At 42.2% G+C, this 26,516-nt stretch overlaps 1 protein-coding gene across 1 annotated transcript; it reads right to left on the bottom strand.

Annotated features, from left to right (window-relative positions):
• Positions 1 to 24,586: 24,586 nt before the first annotated feature.
• On the bottom strand, positions 24,587 to 24,976 carry LOC148011905 (putative pyridoxal 5'-phosphate synthase subunit PDX1). Its single transcript, XM_087670430.1, has one exon. It carries the CDS (start codon positions 24,974 to 24,976, stop codon positions 24,587 to 24,589), a length of 390 nt encoding a protein of 129 aa, XP_087526556.1.
• Between the last annotated feature and the right edge of the window lie 1,540 nt (positions 24,977 to 26,516).

Genomic DNA, 26,516 nt, shown 5'->3' on the forward strand with positions numbered 1-26,516 from the left:
TAGAACATGTATCAAATTCTACATAAGATCAATGTACTAGAGAAGTCCCCTACGACTAGTTTCATATGCAAGTCAACAAGTAGGAAGATTATGATCCCATGGAAATGCTACAAGAATTATACTAGGTGCAAAGGAAAGAGAATGCGGAACCACCATCTTTTTACCTTGATGTAAGACATGAAATTATTTTGGTAAGTATCACATTTGATTGTGGATTTTTGGTTATAATCATCCATCTTGATGACTTCTTGTTACTAGTAAAAGTGATCCTAGGCTTGTCAAGGTTAAACTACCTTTGAAGAAGAAGTTTGAAATGAAGGGCTTGTTGAAGCTACGATTGTTTTTAGTCATTGAGGTTGTGAGGCTAACATGTTAAGGAAATCAAGCTTATGCAAAGGCAATATGGATTGGACATGTTTTCAAAGTATAGGATGGCACCTTATCAATTGACATTTGTGTTATTAGAGAAAAACTTAAAGTTGAGTTTTCATGCAAGAGGAATGCAAGAGAGTTCTTGAAATATATCCAAAATTTTAGGGATTTTAAAGGTTAAATTTGAGTTGTTGTGAGATTAGTGAGATACTTTACGCAAGCCTTTAAGAACACCACATTTGGAGACAAGGAGATGCATTTTAGATATGTAAGATCCACTCTACATCATGGTTTGCAATGAAATTAAGAGATAGAAAGAGCTAGCTATATAGATGTTGACTAAGTTGGTAGTGCTTCTGACTAAAGATCTACCAATGGTTTTGTGTTTTCGATTAGCAATAGTGTTGTCACATGAGGTACCAAAAATCAACTTACAATTTTATCAAGTAAAGAGATAAAGTGCAAAGGTTTTGTTGTGACTACTTATGCATTTTTAATAAATAATGCATCCCTCCTAATAATTCATCTTTGTAGCAAGATTTTAAAGTTTGTACCCTTTACTTTTGTTGTACCCCACAAAAGTTCATTTCATGGGCTTGTCATCCAATTTTCTTCATTGTCTTGAGATTATCTTATGGTACAATAGCATAAGCAAAGCATCCAAAATCATTCTAATGTGCAATATAAGGCTTTCTATCATGAAATATTATAAATTATAGTGGTTCCTAAAGCCTTAATTAGACATGTGTTCACTATAGCTTCCATTAAAAGTTATGAGGAAAATTCTAAACTTTTACTATACAATGTGTCATCTCCATAAGAGTCATGTTTTTCCTTCCAACACAAATAGCCACCAATAAAGATGTCCATACATGACCACAAACATCACAAATAGCCACCAATAGAATATGTCCATACATGATCACAAACATCACTATGTGAAGGGAGTGAGCCCTGAAGTAGAAGCACATAGCATAAGCAAGAGCTATAGTGGAAGAAGCAAGAGCAAGAGGGAGATAGACACAAGATCTGGGAACTCCAACAGTCATAATGTGTGACTGGCCTTCCCTTTATTCAAATGTCACTGAAAGAATAAAGAATGGAGTGAAATGATGGGGATGCCTGCCACCTACAGTGTACAGGTGTGCGGATGTGTGGGTACTGTCAATGTAACTGATACATGGGTAGCTAGGCATAAGCACCTTTAACCCTAACAACCTCCTACTTAAAGGTAAATATATCCCTAGTGAGGAGAAAATAAGAAAAAAGTACAAAAGTACAACAGGATGAGAAAAGACATCACCTCATCCAATGCCTATCAATTTCCCTAGGAAGGCAAAGTGCTTCACTAAGAGGCTTTTAGTGAGTAGATCTATAGGATTTTGGTCAATTGAGATCTTGACAAGATCAATGGACTTGTCCTCAACTACCTCTCAAATAAAGTGGTAATGCACCTTAATGTGCTCCACCTTCTCATAGAAGACCAAATTCTTGGCCAATTGAATAGCAGTCATAGAATCTAAATGCAGTGTAGAGACCACATCAGTAATGCCAAGGTCTGCCACACTAGAAGAGCTTAACTAGAGAGCCTCCTTGTAAGCCTCAGTGGCACTGCAACATACTCTACCTCTATAGTAGATAGGGCTGTGCATTTCTACACCCTAAACATCCAAGAAACAACACCTACAACAAAAGTGAAAACATAGCCAGAGGTGGACTTCCTACTACTTGTATGCCCTACATAATCAGAGCTAGTATACCCCACGACTCTTGTACCTTGGCTACCATAACATGGGCACATAGCCGATGTGCCCTTTAGGTACCTCATGATACCCTTGATGGCATCCCAATGCCATCTGCTAGGTGTAGCCATATAGGGTGCCACAACTCCTACTACAAATGCTATGTTAAGATGAGTGGCTATCGTGGCATACATCTAATTGCCCATTGCATATGCATAAGGGATCTTGGCTATCTCAGCCTTCTTCTCATCAGACTTTGGATAATCATCCTAACTAACCTTCATGTGAGAATGTAAAAGACAACCAATAGGCTTAATATCCTACAAATGAAACCGCTCAAGGAACTTCTAGATGTACTCCTTCTGTGTGACAAGTAGAGGATCCCCTTAGAGTGATCGCGCGTAATGCGCATTCCAAGATTATGTAAGGCATGTCCCATGTCCCTCATCTCAAATCTCTTCTTAAGCTAACCTTCCAAGGCATCCAACTCATCATGAGCACTCCTAGAAACCAACATATCATCCATATAGAGGATCAAAATCATGAGGATACCATCATGAGCCTTCTTTATGTATAAACATAGATCCATATCATTGCAAAAATATCTATGTGAATGCATAAAGGCATCAAACTTATGATACCATTCCCTAGGTGCCTATTTAAGCCCAGAAATGCTCTTTTGTAATCTGTACACTAGATGTTCTTGCTAGGGTCTGCAAATCCCTTAGGTTGCTCCATGAAAATGTCACCATGTAAGTCCCCATAAAGAAAAGTCGTATTGATATCCATTTGATAAAGATCCAAGTCAAGCTGGCAACCAAGGACAGTACCGAATTTAGGGTAGTCATCTTCACAACAGGAGAAAAGACTTCATCAAAGTCCACACCATGTTCCTCCTTGAAGCCCTTAGCAACAACCAATCTAGCCTTCTATCCCAGCTTGGGTTGTCCATGGGTACTTTTCAACTTGTACATCCACTTGCATGGAAAAGCATGTTTGCCACCATGCAAAGGAACCAAATCTCACATATAATTTTCCTATAGTGAGTCATACTCTAACTGCATTTCCCTCTCCCAAGAGTGACTATCAGCTCTATGCATGGCCTCATCATAAGTAAGAGACTCACTAACATCTGTCACTATAACATAATCTATAAAGGGCTCAAACCATGCAAGCTATCATCTATCACTAGTAGACCACCTCAAAATAGTTTGTGGGGTCTGTGCATCCTATGGAGCATCAAGGACTTGGGCCATTGGAGTATCAATCGTGTCACCACCACTACTATAAGTTGTCTAGCTATCCATATAGTAGCAGGAGGCTCCTCCTGAAATATCACCCTACGCACCTTAACAACATACCCAAGCTGCTTATCTGTTTTCTCCTCATGAAAAACAATATCATGGTTGCAGTGGATAACATTTCGAGCCTGTGGATTCCATAGGCAATAGCCCATCTCACTTACACTCCATAGCTAAGAAATATGCATTTCCTAGACTTGGGATCCAGCTTATTGCGCTTGTCCTTGGGTACATAGTAAAAATCCTCACAACCAACGACATACAAATAAGCATATGAGGGAGATTTTCCAAACCATACCTCCTTTGCAACATGATAGTCAAGAGCAATGCATGCGGACCGATTTATCAAGTGTATGCATAGTAACTATCTTAGCCCAAAAATGGTGTGCTAAGTCTGCCTGGCTAAGCATTGTCAAGATTGTGGGAGAGAAGGAAGGAGTCTCACTTGAAGCTTTCTTGCTTGCACAATGGGGGAATACACATAAGGGTGGAGGCTGAAAACAGTTTTCCTCTTCTTAGTTGTGTAAGCCAAAAGAACTCTAGTACAAAGAAATAGAAGAACCCTATATATGGGTCTCAAACCAAACTCAACTAACTAAGGTGGCATACTAACTGAGCCACGAACTAGAGTAGATAAGGATAGCTATCATGTAGCTATTATTCATGGGCGGTGTATCAACCGCGTCTGCCTGACAAGTCGGTGACATAAATACACAACGGTCACCCTGGCGTATCATGAGTGGAGCTCGATATCTCAACACTCTCCCTCGAGCTCAATCCCAATTCCTGCACACCAAGCAGGTCTCTAAACTTGCGCAGCTTCTCTGCGCCCAATGCCTTCGTGAATATGTCATCTACCTGATCCTCTGTGTTGACATAAACTAGATCAATAAGACCTAGTAAAACCCTCTCTCGCACATAGTGATAATGCACCTCAATGTGCTTTGTTCTAGCATGATAGACTGGGTTATTTGCCAAGTGTATACTACTCATGTTGTCACAATAAATGACAACTGGCCCATCTATAAACTAATGCATATCATAAAATAGCTTATGCAACCAAGCTACCTCACATGCAGTCATTGCTACACCCCTGTACTCAGCCTCTGTGCTCGACAAGGCAACTATAGGTTGTTTCTTGCTGCTCCAAGTGACTGCAGCACTCCCAAAAGAGAACACATATCCACTGGTAGATCGTCTATCAGAAATACTACCAGCCCAATCAGCATCAGTGTATCCATGCAACTGTATCTGAACCCCAGTCTCATAAAATAGTCCATACTGCAATGTGGACTTCACATACCTGAGTATGCGTCTAGCCGCATCCAAATGTGGTTTCCTTGGAGCCTGCATAAACTGACTTACCAATCCAACAGCATAGCTCAAATCTGGCCTGGTAATAGTCATATAAATCAAACTTCCTACTATGCATTTGTACATAGTAGCGTCTTCTAGAAGCTCACCTGCATCTGTGCTCAGCTTCACATTCTGCTTCAAAGGAACTGAAATAGGCTTACAGCCTGTCATCCCATATTTGGACAGCATGTCCAATCCATACTGCCTCTGCAAGAGATGTATCCCACTTGGTGATCTAATCACCTCAATGCCCAAGAAATAACGCAGCTCTCCCAAATCCTTCATCTCAAACTTCTGCTTCAATAGCATTTTCACATGAAGGATATCTTCATCACTGTCACCTGTCATAATCAAATCATCAACATAAATGACAAGTAGCATAATACCTTTCTCTGTTTTTCTCACATAAAGTGAGAAATCTGCCTTGGAAATCTGAAAGCCAATATTGACAAGATACTGTCCTATCTTGTCAGACCATGCTCTAGGTGCTTGCTTCAAGCCATACAATGTCAAGAATCGCGTGGTGGAGGGGGTTGCTCAAGATGCTGCGCCGAACACACACAGAATGCACAAGGAGAAGCTCACTCAAGAGACAAGAAGAGAGATGGAGGCCAAAAACGTTTTCTTGCTGATTTCTTCTTCTTCTTCCACACTCTTTTCAATGTACACAAAGTATAGATAAGATACAACATAAAAGGAAAGTGGCCTACTAAGTCAAACAATGCATAACCGACTACACTAGTCAACTGGCGTTATAACTATGCCAGCTGTAAATAGGTGTAACAACCTGAATATAATAAGTAATGAGTCAGTGGCCATGTGAGAGTCATAAAGACCACCGACGTGCTAAGTGTAGATGTGTGGACCCATCTAACCAGGCGGTCCATCATCAATGTCCGCATGTGTTGAGCTTGTCATCTCAACACTCCCCCTCAAGCTCAACTGCATCTCTGCAACTCCAAGTAAGCTTCGAAACTTTTGAAGCTTCTCTGTACCCAAGGCCTTCGTAAAGATGTCAGCTATCTGATCCTATGTGCTGACATACACCAAGTCAATCTCACCTGCTAGTACCTTCTCTCTCACAAAGTGGTAGTGTACCTCAATATGTTTTGTCCTGGCATGGAACACAGGGTTCCTAGCCAACTGTATACTGCTCATGTTGTCACAATAAATGACAACTGGACCTTCCACTTGGACATCCAAATCAGCCAATAGCTTTTGCAGCCATACTACCTCACATGCTGCAACAGCAGCACCTCTATACTCAGCCTCTGTACTCAACAAAGCAACTGTAGATTGCTTTTTACTGCTCCATGCAACTGCTGCACTACCAAGAGAGAACATGTATCCGCTGGTAGATCTTCTATCGGACATACTACCAGCCCAATCTGCATCTGTGTATCCAAATATCTGTACATCTGTACCTGCTTCATAGAAAAGTCCATAATGTAATGTGGACTTCACATATCTCAATATGCGTCTGACTGCATCCAAATGTGGCTTTCTAGGTACTTGCATAAACTGACTCACAAGACCAACAGCGTAGCTCAAGTCTGGCCTTGTAATGGTCATGTAGATCAAACTCCCCACTATCCTCCTGAACATAGTAGGGTCTTCTATCTCATCCCCAACATCAGCACTCAGCTTTACATTCTGCTCCAACGGGACTGAAAGTGGTTTGCATGCAGTCATACCATACTTGGACAACATATCCAAGCCATACTGTCTTTGGGACAGCCATATACCATCATCACATCTGATCACCTCAATGCCAAGGAAGTACCTTAGCTCACCTAAATCCTTCATCTCAAACTTCATCTTCAAACAACCCTTGACTTCAGCAATTCCACTATCACTATCACCTGTAATAATCAAGTCATCCACATAGATGACTATGATGACCAAACCTGCATCTCCCTTTCTCACATAAAGTGAGTGATCAGCATCAGAAACATAAAAGCCAATATTGACAAGATACTCTCTAATCTTGTCAGACCATGCTCTAGGTGCTTGCTTGAGCCCATAGAGTGCCTTCTTCAACCTGCACACATACGTGGGATGCTCTAAATCTTCATAACCTGCTGGCTGATTCATATACACTTCTTCCTGCAAATCACCATGCAAGAAGGCATTCTTTACATCCATTTGCTGCAACCTCCAACCTTTGGCTGCTGCCAAAGCAATCACACATCTGACAGTTGCCATCCTAGCAACTGGACTGAAGGTTTCATCATAATCTATGCCATATGTCTGGGCATAGCCTTTTGCAACCAGCCTAGCTTTGTACCTGCTAATAGAACCATCTGCATTGTGCTTAATCTTATAAACCCACTTACATCCAATAGCTTTCTTTCCCTTCGGCAATGATACTAGATCCCAAGTCTTATTGGCCTCTAATGCAGCCATCTCCTCATCCATTGCTGCATCCCAATGAGCATGACCAACAGCCTCCTCAAAACATGTGGGCTCAACATCCTCAACTAGTTTCACCATATAAGCATAATGGTGAGCTGCATAACCCTCAAAACCAAATCTTTTAACAGGGTATCTCACCCTGCTAGACCTGCGTACCACTGGATCACTCAATGGAGTCTTTGCATTAACACGTGCTCTCTGCACACCTGGAGTCCTCACTAAAGGAATGCCAAGCTCATCATCCAAGGTCTCTGAGCCACTGGAGTCTCCATCAAGAACTGCATCAATGCCTTCTGACACTTTATTCTTTCCTTTGTCTTTACCTGTAGTGCTACTAGATGCACCCAAAGATGTAGAGGTACTCCTTAGTCTCCCAGACCAAGGACTACCAGATGATGTCTCTGGTCCACTAAGAGTTCGTGATTCTTGCTTTTCAGCCTGCACATGAGTATCATGATCATCATCATCATCCAATGCATCACCACTAGATGCATACCAACTGCTCATTTCATCAAAGATGACATCCCTGCTCACTCTGAACTTACATGTGACAGGGTTGTAACAGCGATACCCTTTCTGCTCTAAAGAGTATCCAATAAAGACATACTTTTCAGCCTTTGGATCCAGTTTCTTCCGCAACTCATCTGGCACATGAACATACGCAAAGCAGCCAAATACTTTCAAGTGTGAAACATCAGGCTCCTTACCTGTAAAACATTCTTTGGGGGTCATACCATGAACTGCAGCTGTGGGAGTTCTGTTCATAATATAAACAGCAATATGAACAGCCTCAGACCAAAAATGCTTAGGCATATTCTTTTCAGCCATCAAGGCGCGTGCAACTTCTGCAATATGCCTGTTTTTCCTTTCTGCAACCCCATTTTGCTGTGGGGTATACCTGCATGTAAACTGTCTCTTTATCCCATGAGACCTCAGAAAATCACTGAACTCATTTGAGAGGTACTCTCCCCCTCCATCTGACCTCAGGCACTTTACTTTCAAGCATGTTTCTCTTTCAACTGCAGCCTTGAAAGTTCTAAAGTGCTCAAAAGCTTCACTCTTTTCCTTCATAAAATATACCCACAGCTTTCTAGAACAATCATCAATGAATGTGACAAAGTATGAACTGCCTCCAAGAGATACATTTTGTGTAGGCCCCCAAATGTCTGTATGCACAACATCAAGGATATTTCTACTTACATCTCTGTCATGTGAAAAGGGTTGTCTTGCCTGCTTACCAAACTGACATGCTTCACATACCTTCTGAAATTCTGCAACTTTAAAAGTAGGCAAACCTGTAACCAACTCTTTGGACTGCATTAATTTCAGCCTTTGTACATTTGCATGTCCAATGCGTTTGTGCCAAATTTCAATGTCTGCAACAACACCTTTTCCTTTGGCATACATAGCAGCATTCATAGTAGGAATTCCAGCATCTAGAGTGAACATACGTCCAACTCTACTTCCCTTTGCTACCAACCTGCACTTGTCATTGAAGTCTTCTACAAAGCAGCCCTTTGCATTAAATCTGACTTGCAGCCCTTGCTCTACCATTTGACTGACTGACACCAAGTTCTTTGTAATAGATGGCACATGCAATATATCTGAAAGACTCTTTGTCTTACCATCATGCAAGGACAAGGGAACTTTTCCAATGTGTGAAATTGGGTGGCATGAGTCATCACCCGTCTGCACATAGCCTGCATTCTGCAAATCCTACATCTCCCCAAACCATTCTGCATGGCTGGTCATATGATTGGATGCACCTGAATCAACATACCAAACATCTTCATGTGTTCCCTTTCCTGTAACAGCATTCAGCATATGCTGCATAACGAACAAACGTTCATTTTTATCTTCATTCTGTCGTGAAGACGATGCATAGTTTCCTTGCTGCAACTTACCACTGCGGATATCATCTCTCTTAGCATAACATTGGGCTGCAATATGACCTGTTTTGCCACAATAGTGGCACACAATACCAGAGTTGTTAGAACCTCTGTTCTGCCATCCACCTCTTCCTCTAAAGCTCCCCCTGCCTCTAAAGTTACCACGACCTCCTGAAACCTGCATATCGCCAAATTGCTGATTCAATCTGTTTTGCTGGTTGTCACTACCACGTCCTGTACCACGGCCTCTTGAAGAGAACCTGCCACGTCCCCTTCCTGAACTGGAGTAGAAAGCTTGGACCTGTTCACCACTTCTTTCAGGTGTCTCACTCTGCATGTTGATCTCTTCAGTGATCATAAGAGAGACCAACTCATCGAAATCTGGAAATGGCTTTCTGACATATACAGAAGTTACAAAAGACTTCCAAGCCTTTTCATTGTTAAGTCCACCCAAGGTAGACGACACCAAATCATCATCATCGGGCATTGCATCAATCGCTGCCAATGCATCTGCAATGCTTCTTACCTTCAGTGCATACTCATTGATAGACATCTTCCCTTTCTTCAATGTATTCAACTCTTGCTTGAGTTGAATCTTTCGTGCCTTTGTATTTACAGAAAACATACTTTCAAGTATGGTCCAAGCTGCATATGAATTCTCTGCATTTCTAATGTGTCCCAGCATATTATTGTCAATTACTGCAGACAACCAATACATGACCTTTTTATCCTTTGCATTCCATTCCTTCCGTGCCTTTATCTCTTCTGCAGTTGGAGGATCACTCATCTCCGGTTCCTTTTCTTCACCTGAAACAAACTCGTAGAGGCCTTTTCCAATAAGGAAGTTCGTGACACGGAACTTCCATGAAGGGTAGTTGTTCTTGTCGAGCTTCTCAATGATAGGGCTTCCACTGTTCTCTACCATTATCACAAAATTAATACCAACAGCAAGTAAATCTTCTGCAACCCTGGACCTGTAGTGCACAGTAATACACCAGACAGCCTTTTTAACTGTCTGCTCAACAATACATGCAATCTGCAACCTTTTTGCAGATAAACCTTGTATTTACTCACTGGTAAATACCTTTGAACTTACAGATCTGAAATCTGTAACCTGCGCACCCACGTTCGGTCAATACAATCGAAGTCACAGTGTACCCCGAAACTGCTGTCCGCAACCTTGCGGCTCTAAAACGGGCCCTGAAACGGCCTCAAATGCCCAAAATATCTGCGGGAAAGCCCTAAAGGGCCTATCTGCAGAATATACAGCGCTCTTCGCGCACACCAAATCTCACTGCAATCTGAGATTTTTTCTTTGCCCTGCTTCCGGTGCCTCCACAAGCACTATCCAAGAGAAAGAGTTGAAGGATGGGAGAGCTTCTTACCCGTGGCTTGCTTGCTCGAACCTTGCTTCTTCTCCTTTGCTTCAACCTTCGAAATCAGCCTCTCTCAATGGCGTGGCTCTGATACCATGTCAAGAATCGCGTGGTGGAGGGGGTTGCTCAAGATGCTGCGCCGAACACACACAGAATGCACAAGGAGAAGCTCACTCAAGAGACAAGAAGAGAGATGGAGGCCAAAAACGTTTTCTTGCTGATTTCTTCTTCTTCTTCCACACTCTTTTCAATGTACACAAAGTATAGATAAGATACAACATAAAAGGAAAGTGGCCTACTAAGTCAAACAATGCATAACCGACTACACTAGTCGACTGGCGCTATAACTATGCCAGCTGCAAATAGGTGTAACAACCTAAATATAATAAGTAATGAGTCAGTGGCCATGTGAGAGTCATAATGACCACCGACGTGCTAAGTGTAGACGTGTGGACCCATCTAACCAGGCGGTCCATCATCAATGTCCGCATGTGTTGAGCTTGTCATCTCAACATACAAGGCTTTCTTCAACCTGCAAACAAACTCAGGATGAACAGCATGCACATAACCTGGTGGCTGCTCCACATAGACCTCTTCTTGCAAATCACCATGCAAGAAGGCATTCTTTACATCCATCTGATGTAAAGACCATCCCTTTGATGCAGCCATAGCAATGACCGCTCTTACGGTTGCCATCCTTGCAATCGGACTAAATGTTTCTTCATAGTCAATGCCATATGTTTGTGCATACCCCTTGACTACTAATCTTTCCTTGTATCTGTTCACAAAACCATCTGCATTGTGCTTCACCTTATAAACCCACTTACAGCCAATTGCATTTTTATCTTTAGGCAAAGGTACCAATTCCCATGTAGCATTTGCTTCCAAGGCATCCATTTCTTCATCCATGGCTTTCTCCCATTTTTCTTTTCCCATGGCTTGCTCAAAAGAAGTGGGTTCTGGTTCCTGTATCACTTTGACCATATATGCATAGTGAATGGCTGTAAATCCATCATATTTCAGCCTATCCACAGGATACCTAGCTCTCGTAGACCTGCGCAAAGTAGGTTCACTCCTAGGTGCTCTCAAAACATCCTTGGTCTTCCTTACTCCAGGTGTAACAATAGAAGGAATACCCAACTCATCATCAATGCTCTGTTCTGAGCCACTGGATTCATCATCCACATAAGAGTGACCTGCATTCACATCAAACATGGGCTGATCAACCTTCTCTTTTCCTTTTCGTGATACCTGCATACCACTATCTGCATTACTTTGAGAAGATTCTCCTGATCTCAATCTCCCTGTCCATGGCGAAGAATGTGAACCACTGCTAGAGGACGCTCCAGGTCCACTAATATTTTGTGATTGCTGCTGTGAATTCTGTGCAGCATTACCATTTTGTGCATCTACATCATCAATCACATTTACTGGTTTATACCAGCTACTCATCTCATCAAAAACAACATCTCTGATCACTGTAAACTTACGAGTAGAAGGGTTATAGCATCTATACCCTTTTTGCTGCAGAGAGTAACCAATAAAGATGCGCTTCTCAGCTTTTGGATCCAACTTGGATCTCAACTCATCTGGCACATGTACATAGGCAATGCAACCAAAAATTTTCAAATGAGAAATATCTGGTTTCCTACCAGTATACCTCTCCTCTGGAGTCATTCCATGTATTGCTGCAGTGGGAGTCATGTTCATTATGTAGACTGCTATAGCAACTGCTTCAGCCCAATAAAAATCTGGCAAGTCTTTTTCATTGAGCATGGCACGAGATACCTCTCCAATATGCATGTTTTGCCTTTCTGCAATTCCATTTTGTTGTGGGGTATGACTGCATGAATATTGCTACTTTATGCCATGCTCCTGTAAGAACCTTGCAAACTCATTTGAGAGGTACTCTCCCCCTCCATCTGACCTTAGGCATTTTATTTATAGGCCTATTTCTTTTTCAACCATAGCTTTAAGGGTCTTGAAATGCCCAAAAACTTCACTTTTCTTTTTCATAAAATACACCCAAACTTTTCTGCTATAGTCATCAATAAAAGTGACAAAATAATGACAGCCTCCAAGAGATGCAGCTTTAGTAGTCCACACATCAGAGTGGATTAATTCCAATGGCTTCTCACTCTCTTGAACATGTCTAGGAAATAGTTTCCTTGCCTGTTTTCCAAACTGACAGGCTTCACATACCTTATGCATTTCTGCAACCTTGAATTTAGGCAAACCTGCAACAATATTTTGGGCCTGCATTGATTTAAGTCGCTGTATATTAACATGACCAATGCGTTTATGCCAGATATCAATATCTGCAACTACACCGGTCCCATGTGCAAACATTGCTGCACTCAATTCAGACATGTCTGCATCCAATGTAAACATTCTTCCCTTCTTCTTTCCTTTTGCTATCAAGCGACCTTTATTTTTCATATCCTCAACAAAGCATCCATGAGGATTAAATCTAACCTGCAAGCCCTGCTCAACCATTTGACCAACAAAAACCAGATTCTTGGTGATATTCGGGACATGAAATACATCGGACAGGTATTTCTTTTTCCCATCCTGCATAGACAAAGGAATTTTTCTAATCTGCACAATAGGATGTGCAGTATCATCACCAGTCTCCACAAATCCTAGTTTTTCCATTTTTCTTGCATCCTCCATCCATTCTGCATGACCTGTCATGTGGTTTAATGCACCTGAGTCAACATACCATACATCATTGCTTTCTTCTGTACTTGTCACAGAATTATTCATGTGCTGCACCATAAATAAGTGCTCATTTTTGTCATCACCTTGTCTACTAGAAGATGCATAATTCCCTTGTTGCAGTTTTCCATTCATGATGTCATTCTGCTTTTTATAGCAGTCTTTAGCCATATGACCCATTTTACCACAGTAGTAGCATTCAACATTACTGTTTGCATTTTGGCCTCTTTGCCATCCACCACGACCTCTTTGGCTCCCCCTGCCTCTAGAGTTACCATGTCCTCCTCCATAGGACTGGTTTTCTTGAGTTTGCTGCATATTCTGATTTCTACCACGGCCTCCATATCGGCCTCCTCTACCTCTGCCTCTACCTCTTCCAGCATTTGAGTAGAAGACAGCTTCTTTTGAAGTTCCTCCTGAAGAAGATGCACCACCATTTCTCTGCTCCTCAGAAATTAGAAGAGCAATCAACTCCTCAAAATCAGGAAATCTTTCACGGATGGAAATGGATGTTCGGAACTGTGCATAATCCTTTCCTAGACCATTCAAGGTCACAGAAACTAAATCATCATCTTCCACTGGCGACCCAATGGAAGCAAGTGCATCTGCAATCTTCTTCACCTTCATGTGGTAGTCATTGATGCTCATATTTTCTCTTTGCACATTATACAACTCTTGCTTGAGCTGCATTTTCCTGGCTTGCGTATTTGTGCTATACATTTTTGACAAAGTATCCCATGCCTCCTTTGGCGTGCTTGCATCTTGAATATGCACAATCATAGAGTTTGAAATGTTGATAGACAGCCAGTACATAACTTTCCTGGCTCTCTCATGCCATGCTTTAAATGCCTGCATTTGCTGTTGATTGGGAACATCAGGAAGAACTGGTTCTTCTTCATTTCTTGCAACAAATTCCCAATATCATTTTCCCATAAGGAAATTCGTCATTCTAAACTTCCATGCTTGGAAGTTGTTCTTCTCAAGCTTTTCAGTGACAATCTGTGAGAGAGAATCAGACGCCATTACAGAACAATGCAAAAAATTCTGTCACTGCAAAGAACACAGCTTCAGCCTCACAAAGGCAAATCTGCAAAACTGACGAAAGTGGTATTTGACCACACAGTCACTTCCTAGTGACGATTTTGCATCAACAGGCAACAGGGATGATTCTGTAACTCCCAATGTCTCTACGCACAAGCATACGATGCAATTTCTACAGTAACTTTTCACCGACCTGTAGAATAGTGGCTGCATAGCATAAAACTGGGCCTTTTCCTGAGTGTGTGCAGAAAACTTCCGCCTCCAAAACAGGCCCCGAAATGGCCTCAAATAAAAAAAAAACAAGGTCGCCAAGGGCTAAATCCCTCGCTCGCAGCATATACTGCCCTCTTGCTTCACCGCAAAGGGCATCTCAACCTGAGACAATGCACTCCTGCACTTTTCGGCTGTGCTACCTGCAGAGATCTGCTCCCAAAACAGAAAATGAAAGCAACACTACTCCTCTTACCAGAACACTGCGAGCTTGGCTTGCTTTCTTGAGCTCCTTACCACGAACAAGGCTCTGATACCATGTCAAGATTGTGGGAGAGAAGGAAGGAGTCTCACTTGAAGCTTTCTTGCTTGCACAATGGGGGAATACACACAAGGGTGGAGGCTGAAAACAGTTTTCCTCTTCTTAGTTGTGTAAGCCAAAAGAACTCTAGTACAAAGAAATAGAAGAACCCTATATATGGGTCTCAAACCAAACTCAACTAACTAAGGTGGCATACTAACTGAGCCACGAACTAGAGTAGATAAGGATAGCTATCATGTAGCTATTATTCATGGGCGGTGTACCAACCGCGTCTGCAACTGACAAGTCGGTGACATAAATACACAACGGTCACCCTAGTGTATCATGAGTGGAGCTCGATATCTCAACAAGCATACCATGAACTCACTCCTGAATTTTCCTATTTATGCACTCAATCATACCATTCTGGGGTGGGATGTACAGAGTGGTCAACTGATACTTAATACTCCTCGTGTCACAAAACTGATCAAAGGCTTTAGAGACATACTCATCCCCATTATCTGACCTTAGACATTTCACCCTATACCCAAACTGGTTCTCAACCAAAGCAAGCCAACGATGAAATGTAGCCAAGACTTCCAATTTCTACTTAATAGGATATGCCCAAACCTTATGCATGTAGTCATAAATGAAGGTAACGAAATACTTAGTGCCATCTAATGATTGGCAAGGCATGGGACCACATACATCCAAATGAACAAGAGCCAATGGCTCACCCATGCATATCATACTAGACTGTTTATGCATATTACATGTCTACCTGCCATATAAACAATGATCACAAGACTCAAAGCACTTATAGTCAAGGGGTGGAAGATACTCCGAATGGGTAAGCATTTTCATTCATTTCAAGGACATATGCCCAAGGTGATGATGCCATAGAGATACATATGGAACTATATCCACTACCAAAACATGGTCAATTGACCCAGAAACAAGCAAGGGATAGAGAGTATTGGGCTTAGCACCATGTGTAATAATAAGATTCCCATGGGTAATCTTCCATGAGGAATCACCAAAAGAAACTACAAAACCCTCATCATCCAAAATGCTAGCAAAGATAAGGCTCTTTTGAGAGCTAGTACATGACGTACATCATGAAGAGTAAACATAAAACTTGAACTAAACATCACCAATACCAACTATCTCTAATGCCAGGTCATTACCCAAGCAAACAAATCTAGTCATACTACGATACTCACATGAAAGGAAGCCCCTGAATCTATCAACTAATACTGAGTATACCCTGACAATAGTAAGCTATGAAGTATCAAGAGAAAAAGCTATAAGTATGAAACCATCATCAAAATCAGTTTGCACAACACTAATCTCTTCAATCTTAATGCATGACTTGCTAGAGACAATGCTGCAATTATCATTGTTGTTCTCTGTAGTACTTTGCCCTTGTCCTTTTCATTGTGCTTGTCTTTGTGCATTTTATGGTACTACAACCAAATATGTCATGCTTTCCCATAGTAATGATAAGTCAATGAGAGGACTGATGGCCACAGGGCTTACTACAAGATTATCCACGTGACTGAGAGTGAGACCATTGAGAGTCTCTCCCACAGGGGGCATTAGTGCTCCTATTATTATTACCTCTAACTATCCAAGCATGAGAGGTGCAAGAAGCATAGACATTATTTTTGTTAACTTCTGTAGTCAAGAGCGCACCCTTTACATCTTGCAACTATATCCCATCAGTAGGAATATTGGCACACATAACAGTACCAAATGTATCCCATGATTCAAGCAATGTAACTAAGAGGAACAAGGGGAGTAGTAGAGTACCCTTGAATTCAATCCCCTGCAAAGACAAATGACTAATAGTGGAATGAAACCCATTTAAGTAAGATGACATAGAAGTTCCCTCCTTCATGCGAAGGCCCATGAGTTGCTTCAACCACCAATACATCTGAGAAGCAGAGCTCTGTTAGTCATAGACATTGCGAATCTTTTCCCATAAGTGGGACTACCCATCAGAGACAACATTATAGAACACATGCTTAGAGAGAGACGATATGATGGTGGACTTACATAGCTCATCTAATTCAGCCCAATCCTCTACATCTATAGGTTCCGGCTTGACACCCTTATGTTTCAAAGGCCTAACCTACATTTTTTGCACTAAAACTTGCTAGATTTGAGCCTTTCAATAGCTATAGTTAGTGCCATCCATCTTGTCAATATTAAAGATAGCACTATCATTGGAGTCACCAGTCATAATAAAAGCAAACAAGTGCACAAACAATATAAGAAAAATGTTGTAATTATATTGAAAATAGCTTGAAAACCACTGTTAAATCAAGTTGAAAACAAGGGGTTACTAACCAAGTAATGAATTATCCACAAAGTTGATGGACCAAAAAACGGGCCGGCACTGGCTCATGCACTAGCCGGACCTCGTCACTATGCACAAGACAACCCCTCGGCCTCGCGGCCAGGAGCGTCTATCAAAATCTCTGCCTTCCTAAACATTGCGTTTGTAATACGTTGTAGTCCAACTGATCCTAACCCAATATTACTCCTCAGAGGGAGTCCCTTTCACATAGCCAAATAGGCTCGAATCACATACACATGGGGTTCCTCCTATGGCTGAATGCCGTCAACCCTCTGCGACTCTCCTACACCTTGGGGATTGGCCCCTCGATGCGTCGCTCAACATTTAGACATTTCGCACAAACGTCGCTCAAGGTACCCAATAAGCGTGTCCAGGAATGTACCATTGTCCTTATTTGATTTCCCCTTTAGGATCCCACGACTAGCCTACAGCATGGGTATCTCACTGCCTCTCAACGTAGGTCATATCCTCATAAACCAATTGCAATGCATGTCCAGGAGCTGATCACTGATACTTTTAAATTCTTTTTCATGCTCCATGCATTTAGTGGATGCCTAGTGCTCAAACATTTAGTAAAACAGTATCGTGCACAAGTGCAAAACATCCTTTTCATGGATCCTTTCTAACGATTGTGCTTCGTTGCAAGACCTAGCACCGAAGTGTTCTTCGTGCTACTAGGCCTTAATTTTAATTAATTCCTCGTCCTAAATGCTTATGCAATGGAAATCAGCAACTTTATCATTAATTCCAACAGCATTTAAACACTTCTCAACTACCCTGCCCTCCCTCGGTTTAGTATTGTTTCGTTGCATGTCATTTTACAGCTTTTTCCCATTATTTTTCATATAAAAAGTGAAAAACAATGAACTAAAACACGGAAACAAGGCTGATCTGAAGCAAATCTTCATGCCTCAGCCTTGCTATACATTCGCGAACATTACTCATAATTTTCCCAATTTTTCGAAGCCCAAAATATAATTTTTCCCTATTTTTTAGGGTTTTTCCATCATTTTCTTGCAAATTTTCCCATTTTCTCCCATTTTTTTAATTGCTAAAAATCAAGTTCAGTTTATGGGCTGTGGCCCTTAGTTCATTTTAGCAGAAACAAAAATTTTAGTAGGTGTGGATTAATTTATTGCATCATTTTTAGCCCAAAACCCTATTTTCCTTCATTTTTATGGTTTTTCGTGTCTCGGTTTTCTATTTTCTGCTATCCCATACATGTTTTTCTGATTTTTAAATGATGAACAGCTAGAAACCAACTCAAAGCACGACATACTCAAAACTCAATCCATATGAACACATTTTTATCAACCAAATTTGCATCAAAAGACCATTTTCTTTGTAAAAACAATTATTACCGTGTCTTGCGGGTTTTTCATTAAATTTGGCACGTCCCACGATTGATTTACAGCCATGAATTCTGCTTGGAATCAGCAATCTACAATGGTTTTGCATTGCTCTTTCATCCCGTCAAGAATCGGCATCCATCCGGCCGTCCATCTCCATCCTATTCCTTCAAGCACGAACGGGGGCTAAGAGGAGAGAGAGGGAGGAGAGAGAAAGACTGATTTTCTCTCTCTCCAACCAGTCCACCATTGCGGGAGCGGAGACCGGCGATTCACTCGGCACGATGTCTTGATCAGGCCTGGGGGTTCATAGCTATGGCTTGCTTTGCAAGCCTGCAATCGATTGGGGGGGGGGGGGGGCGCGTTTTTTTCGGCGGCTGTTTTCAGCTGCCGCCCCCCCTCCATATCCACGATTTTTTGAAGGGGGGGGTGCCAAAGGTCACCCCCCCTCCTTTACACCTTTTGAAATTTCCCTTTTGGGCCCCCTCTTGGGCACCCCGGCCGGTTTCGGGCCATCTTCCGCACCCGGACTCCGAACTTCGATCTGAAAATTCCTGTGAGCTCGTCTCAACATCCCGGACAGGCCTACAGCTTCACTGACTGGCACGGGCACACGGAAAAATTATGAAAATTCACGGAGTGTCGCACGGGCGCCCGTCAAGCACTTAATGCTTAAAATCGTCCTAGGTCGAGCTGTCGCCTTCGTGGTTGAGCATTTTCCCCCGCATTTCCATATTTTTCTCCTATTTTTAGGCACGTTCCGGGGCCTAAAATCCATCCTTCATTGGCGACCACGGGATAGGACGACTCAGTCCGTCGAACCTACGAACATATTTGCACATAAACAACCATAGGAGCATCAAACTGCTACAAAACAAAAATGCAATAAAACACAGTACAATGCTCACCCTACCCCTGACAAAACCAAGGCATGAAATCCACGAGAAGTAGGCCCAGCATAATCTGCCAGAAAGCCTGAAGCCAGTCACTGACCCACTGCTCCAACACGGCCAAACTAAAAGAACTATCATAGAGGTTGCCCTAAGTGGTGGTCTGAACTGCCTACCTAACTAAGGACAACAGAACCAGGAGTTTCTCCTAGGCGAGGACCCCTATAGCCTGATCAAAAGATATATATATAATTTTTTTAGCACATTTCAGCTTTTAGGTTTTTTTTTTTTCCATACTCGGGCGTGTAAAAAGGAGGGAGCTGAGCGTAGTGACCCAAGGAGGACAGGACATCGGCCTCAGGACCTGTCTCGGTACCCAAGGACCTACCAAGCCCTCGCAAGGCGACACGTAATCCTTTTCTGACGCCCACTTTTGTTTTCGCTCCAACCTTCATGATTTTCTTTTTCTTTTTTGGCAAGATGTCACCCCAAGGAAAGGCAAGGCATCGGCCCCGGGTCTGATTCGTCCCCAGGAACCTACCAGGCCTTCGCAAGGCGATGATCAGCTGCTTTTAAGATTTTTCTTTTCTTTTCTTCTTTGAGGGGTTAGAACCCCTTTTTACACACCTTCGTATTTATATTTTTCTCTTTAGGTGTTCAGGGTTTTTCCCCTTTTTATCATCATCATTTTTTTGTTCCTCTGGCAGGCTTCTCTATCGGCCTCACAACTAATAGGGACTCCTAGAACGGCTGCCTAGCAAGTCAGCAGAACAGGGTCACTAGAACTGCCTTCTAGGACAGAACTTTCAATGTCTGGCAATGCCTTCACAGGAGGCAACAACTAGTCAGACCTCCTTCAGATATACCCAACCTAAACCTGGGACTTCATGCCTTGGTTGCTGGTCCCCAACAAAAATGGATCCCCTCGACAAGTACAAATACACATATAACAGAAAAGAAAGGTATTCGTAAAGGAGAAATATCACCTGGATTGACCACAAGAAGCTTCCATTGCAGCAAAGGCTCCTCCAGGCTCCATCAAATTCCACGAAACACAAAACCTGTCCAGCACAACACTTAAACAAAACCCAATTAAACGCACCCGCACTAGACAGGGAAATGGCCCTCTTGGCCTAATGAAATCAAACACTCTACTACAAAACTTCATCGGCCCTCTTGGCCTAATGAAATAAAACAATACTATGCAGAACATCCACCCGGAAACAACCATGATAGACATCAAAGCATACCATTCCCAAGGAAATAGGGCTTGTAGCCCTAAACTAGGTGCATTAAATTATGCCCTATCCCTCCTGCGTATATCACAAAAGGTGTTCGCATCACATGTCGTCTAATCAGTCTATGTGTCCCAGATAATAAAGGCAGATGAGTCTCGCTTACCCTCTGCATCACCCAAATCAACCATCGTCTGCCAAAGAGGGCATGTTCAGAAAGCATACCCCACAAACGACCAGGTCCTGTCTCACCATCAATAGATATATCGGGACAAGGGCCACAATTAAAGAAGAGGTCCTCTTCATACACAAGATTAGCCAATGAATCAGCAAACTGATTCCAATTCCGTGGAATCAGCTGAAAAGACACTCTATCAAATTCGTCTAGCAGGGCTACGGCAGTATGATGGTACATACAAAGGATGGGATTCCGTACCATGTATGTCCCATTGAGTTGATTTAAAACCAACTGAGAGTCCCCTTTCACCAACAATTGGCAGATACCACCCTTCTTCGCAATATTCAAACCCATAATCAGGGCTTTGTATTCTGCCATATTATTGGTAAAATTCACCCCAAGATAAGTAGCTAACTTCATGACAATACGTCGTCGGGGGTCTCGGATGACAACTCCTACACTTCCTTTTTTGCATGCACCCCTGGACGCCCCATCAAAGTACAAGGTGTACGTCCATAAAGGGTTTACATATCCCGCCATCCAGAACTCTACTCGTAATTATGGTAATCGAAATTCAACATATTCAATGGGTGGACTGTAGGCTCCATCCCTCCATCATCATTGAATTCAACAGGGATACTCATCAATATTTGTAGGCAGTGATGGCAGAAGACCTTGATCTCCCAAATAAATGTCCCACCTTCTTGCTCAATCACCTTGTATCCTTTGCTCCACCAAATGAGCTTTCCCTGATGATACCTCTATTCTAAATATGGGTGTTCTAAATAAGGGATCAGACGACCCATCAACCTCTATCACGATTTCCTTGCAGATGTTTGATCAATCTTGCCTAGACCTGCAAGGCAGTCATAGCATTAGTGCAATCAGAAGTAATAAGGTTTAATCTTATTAAGATTAACCTTATTTTTAAATTCTATCCCCTCAAGGTCAGCTAACAATACTGTAGATTTATTCTTTCCTATCCTAACGATCCTATAGGGCCCATCCCATTTGGGCTCTAACTTGCCTGGAAATAATTCTCGTCGTGTGTCATAATACAGAACAAGCTGTCCTTTCTTGAAGGTGTATTTCTTGGCTTTGAGGTCGTGTAGCTGCTTCATTCGGCGCTTCGCCACTTCTTGGTGCAATAAGCTCTGCAACTTAAGCTCATCTAAATATGCCAGTGTCGTCAAGCGCTCAAAAAGAGCGTCTTCATCACTCAAAGAATGATTGATGGCAAACCGAATAGTCAGCAGCTCAATCTCTAAAGGCAAGACACACTCCTCCCCATATACTAACTTGAACGGGGTATGGCCAGTGGCTCGTTTGAAGGTCGTATTATAGGCCCACACTGCCACGTATAACTTTTTATCCCAATCCCGTTTCTTTTCCAACACAATTTTGGACAAGATGCCCACAAGCTGCTTGTTGGTGCTTTCAACTTGCCCATTGGCTTGTGGATTATATGGGGTTGTCTTGTTATGCTTGATTTGCCACATCTCTGTCAAACCTTTGATCACCTTATTCAGGAAATGGGTTCCGCGGTCCGACACTAATTCTTTCGGCGGACCAAACCGGCATATTATCTGCTCTAAAAGGAAACTAGCAGTTTCTTTAGCATCATCTTTCCTTGTTGCACGTGCTTCTGACCACTTTGTGAAGTAGTCAGTTGCGACAATGATGTACCTCTTTTGCGTAGTCGATGACGGAGTAATAGGACCCACAAAGTCTATTCCCCACTTCTCAAATGGAAGTATCACCATAATAGGGGTGAGTGGTCGTTTCCTATTCTCTCGGCTATCATGTCGTTGGCAAATATCGCATCGCTTAACATACGCAAACGCATCCTGGAAGATGGCAGGCCACCAATAACCTGCTCTTAAAGCCTTTTGTGCTGTGAGCCGTCCAGCAAAATGGCCACCGCAAGCAGAATCATGGCACTCTTCCAAAATGAATGGCACCTCGTCAAGCATCACACACCGGCGATAGATGTCATCAACCCCTTGCCGATATAATGTACCTGCGATCAAGGCAAACTTTAACGCTTGCTGCTTAATTTTCCTTTTCTCAGCCTTAGATAATTCGGATCCCGCCTCTCCTATTGATAAATAATGCGTTATTGCAGCATACCAGGAGGGAATAGATGCCGTATCTATTTTAAATAACAACTCCATGTCACTACCTTCAGCCACAGATTCTTTCAGCTCCCCAAAGTCCACTGGACATTCCACGATGCCTTGCAACCTTGGTGGCTTACTCTTGATTTCATAATCAAATTCCTGCAAAGTGATTAACCACTTCGCTAAACGATCAGGCGGCTGCAACTTATTCATCAATAGTCGAAGTCCCTCCGCCTTCGTATAAAGCACGACTTTCTCATAGAGAATGTAATGCCTGAACTTCTTGGTCCCAAAGACCATCGCTAGACATAATTTCTCCATGTAAGTATAATTGATTTCGGATACCCCCAGCTTCCGGCTGGCAAAAGCAATTGGGTGGTACCACTTCTCTTCCCAAATTTGGGCTAAACAGCAGCTGATACTATACATGGTGTGTTGAGAAACACGGATCTAGAACTATGCTAGCTATGGTGGACGGAGGTCATACACATAAACCATGACCGAGATAAAGAATTGTAACTCAAGTGAATTAGGTTCCAAGATAGATTAACTTGGACTCATAAACACAATCTTGAGTGTCACAAAATGATAATAGCTTGCATTGAAAATAGAGCCAAGTACATGCTTATATAGCTTTCGGAGGTTCTACTCTTCCTCACTGTGCTTATGGGATTTAGGATATCTCTTCCTAGAGCATCCTGGAGCATACAACTTTTGTAATCTCTCTTATACAAAGCCTCTTCTAGGCATACATCATTTGATTTCTCAACACCCCCCCTCAAATGATGAGTCCCTACACTTGCTGGCTTTTGCCCCCCCTTCATGATAACATGGCCCGGAAGACTAGCTCATAGGCAGCCTAGTCAAGTTAAAGCTTGAGACTTTACATCTTGGCAAGGGTTGTAAAATTCACTAAGGAAAAGAAAGATCCACTATGGAAAAAAATATATATATGAAAGATACAATGAAAGTTCTTCAAAACAGTCTGTCAGAGTTGTTGATGGTAGTGGAAGCATATTCTTCTTCTTCTCTTTCTTCCATGTATTGGTTCTGGTGATGATCATTTTGCAATTGTTGGGCTCTCTTCTTGTGGAAACATTCACTGGCTACATGGCCAGTCTTACCACAATAGTGACATGTAATCCGATCCTTGTTATTGTTGTTGATGAATCCTCGACCTCTTCCTTTAGGTCCAGCAGCTCCTTTGGTGTACAAAAGATTTTCCCTAGATGATGAGACATTGTCTTTTGCATTCTTGGTTTTTACTTTGCCTTCTTCATCGAGTAGTGAGTGCTCAATATCTTTAAGTGTGAGGCTTGGAACATTACTCAAAGTGGACACAAGATTTTCATATGGATCCTTGTTTACACTTGCAAGCAGTACGGATATTGCTTCATCTTCCTCAATATTCTTTTTAAGAGATGCAAGCACTGCCTTCACCATTAAACTTTGCTATATGTTCTACTTCAGTCATCTTAGTAGGAGGTCTTACCACGAGAACTCTCGGGCAGTGTCTATCCTTTTACAATAAACTAGAGATTTATAAGGATTTTAATCACTGAAGCATAAACTCACTTTTGAGATCAAGATTCTGACTAGAACAATAGACCTTTTTCAATGCAAACAAATTTCAGTCCAAAATAGTTTAGTGTGAAAAGAGGTTGAATAGAGAGGGTGTGAATAGGTGTGAAAGAGGCTTTTTTTTTTTTTTTTGTGAACCTTAGGATAAGGTTAAGATGAAATGACGAATTGCAGGCGTCGCTTCTCTGTGGCTCGCAACTGATCTAATGGCGTGATTGATCTGATGGCATCTTTCGATCTGCTGATACCGACTGCGATGAGGGCTTCCCTTTCACGCTTCAACAAGCTCCACAGTTCGTGACTAGCTTTTGTTCTGATCATGGCTGCACCCTCTGCTATTCTTCGCAAAGCCTCTCCCAAGTTTCGACATCCACAGACAAAAGGAATACGAAAATTGTGCTTGTTTATGCGGTTAACATCATCTGCAGGTGTTAAATCTTCGCTTTCATCGATGTAATCAACACCAATAGCCTCAAGTATTTGGGCGTCAACAAAAATGCCCAATCCTTGCTTTTGCCATAACAGGGATAGTGACTGCATTCTTGATTTCCTTGATCAGGCCGGGGTCACTCATTCTCGCAACTCCACCTTCAACCCTTATATCAGTGGTACACTCTCTTGCGCACGTCCCTCACCGCCTCTCTGTGGTCTGCTGTGCTTTTTAGATTACCGGGACTGATTCCACTCGCAAATGGCAAACAATGGAGTTGTTGCCGTGTATGGGAATGGGCCTATTTCAGACCCGAAGAAATCATCCTACGCCGTTAAGGTGGGCCTTGCTCAGATTCTGAGAGGAGGTGTCATCATGGATGTGGTGAATGCGGAGCAAGCATGCATTGCTGAGGAGGCTTGGGCCACTGTGAGGACCAAAAAATGACGTAGTAGAAGTAGAAGAGAGAATGGGTGTGGCTAGACATAGCTCACCATGGCTCTGATACCATGTTGAGAAACACGGATCTAGAACTATGCTAGCTATGGTGGACGGAGGTCATACACATAAACCATGACCGAGATAAAGAATTGTAACTCAAGTGAATTAGGTTCCAAGATAGATTAACTTGGACTCATAAACACAATCTTGAGTGTCACAAAATGATAATAGCTTGCATTGAAAATAGAGCCAAGTACATGCTTATATAGCTTTCGGAGGTTCTACTCTTCCTCACTGTGCTTATGGGATTTAGGATATCTCTTCCTAGAGCATCCTGGAGCATACAACTTTTGTAATCTCTCTTATACAAAGCCTCTTCTAGGCATACATCATTTGATTTCTCAACATGGTGGCTGCCGAAAATACATAAAACACCTCACCTCTTTTAGGGGCTTTTAAAATGGGCGCTCTTGCTAGCTCTTGTTTCACGTCCTCGAATGCTACCTTACAAGGGTCACCCCATACAAACGAACAGCTAAAGGACAATAAATTTGTAAGCGGCAACGTTCTTTCTGCTAAGGCGTTGATGAATCTACGATAGTAACCAACCGAAGACAGAAAGCTATGAACCTCTTTCGGAGTGCGTGGTGGACCCATGGCAACTATAACTTTGACCTTCTCGGGGTCTGTCGCAATTCCTACCGAACTGACCATATGACCCAACAATAGCCCATAAGGTACTCCAAAAACACATTTCCGTGGGTTTAGGGCGATGCAAAATTGTCTACAGCGCTCAAAGCATTTTCTCAAAATGATCAACTGCCTTTCTCTCACGGTGGCAGCCCCTAAGTCATCAATAAACACCTTCAACTCTTCAGGAGATATGTCACTGAATGTCTTATCTACTGTTCATTGCCACGAACCAGGCGCATTGCATAAACCAAAGGCCATCACATGGTACGCAAAAGTACCAAATACAGTAATGAAAGTTGTTTTCAACTTATCCTCTTCTGCAATTGCCATTTGGTTATATCCTGCAAAGCAATCCATAAACGAATATATCTCCCTACCCGCTAATTGATCCAAAATCTGGTCAATAAATGGCAACGGGTAATAGTCCTTAACTGTCTGCTTATTCAGCTCCCTAAAGTCTACACATAAACGGATCTGATTGTTCTTCTTCTTTCTAATCACAACTGGCGAACACCA

The sequence above is a fragment of the Lygodium microphyllum genome, chromosome 28, assembly GCF_053477565.2.
Source record: "Lygodium microphyllum isolate KBCC chromosome 28, Lygodium_microphyllum_v1.1.10, whole genome shotgun sequence".
Classification (NCBI taxonomy): Eukaryota; Viridiplantae; Streptophyta; class Polypodiopsida; order Schizaeales; family Lygodiaceae; genus Lygodium; species Lygodium microphyllum.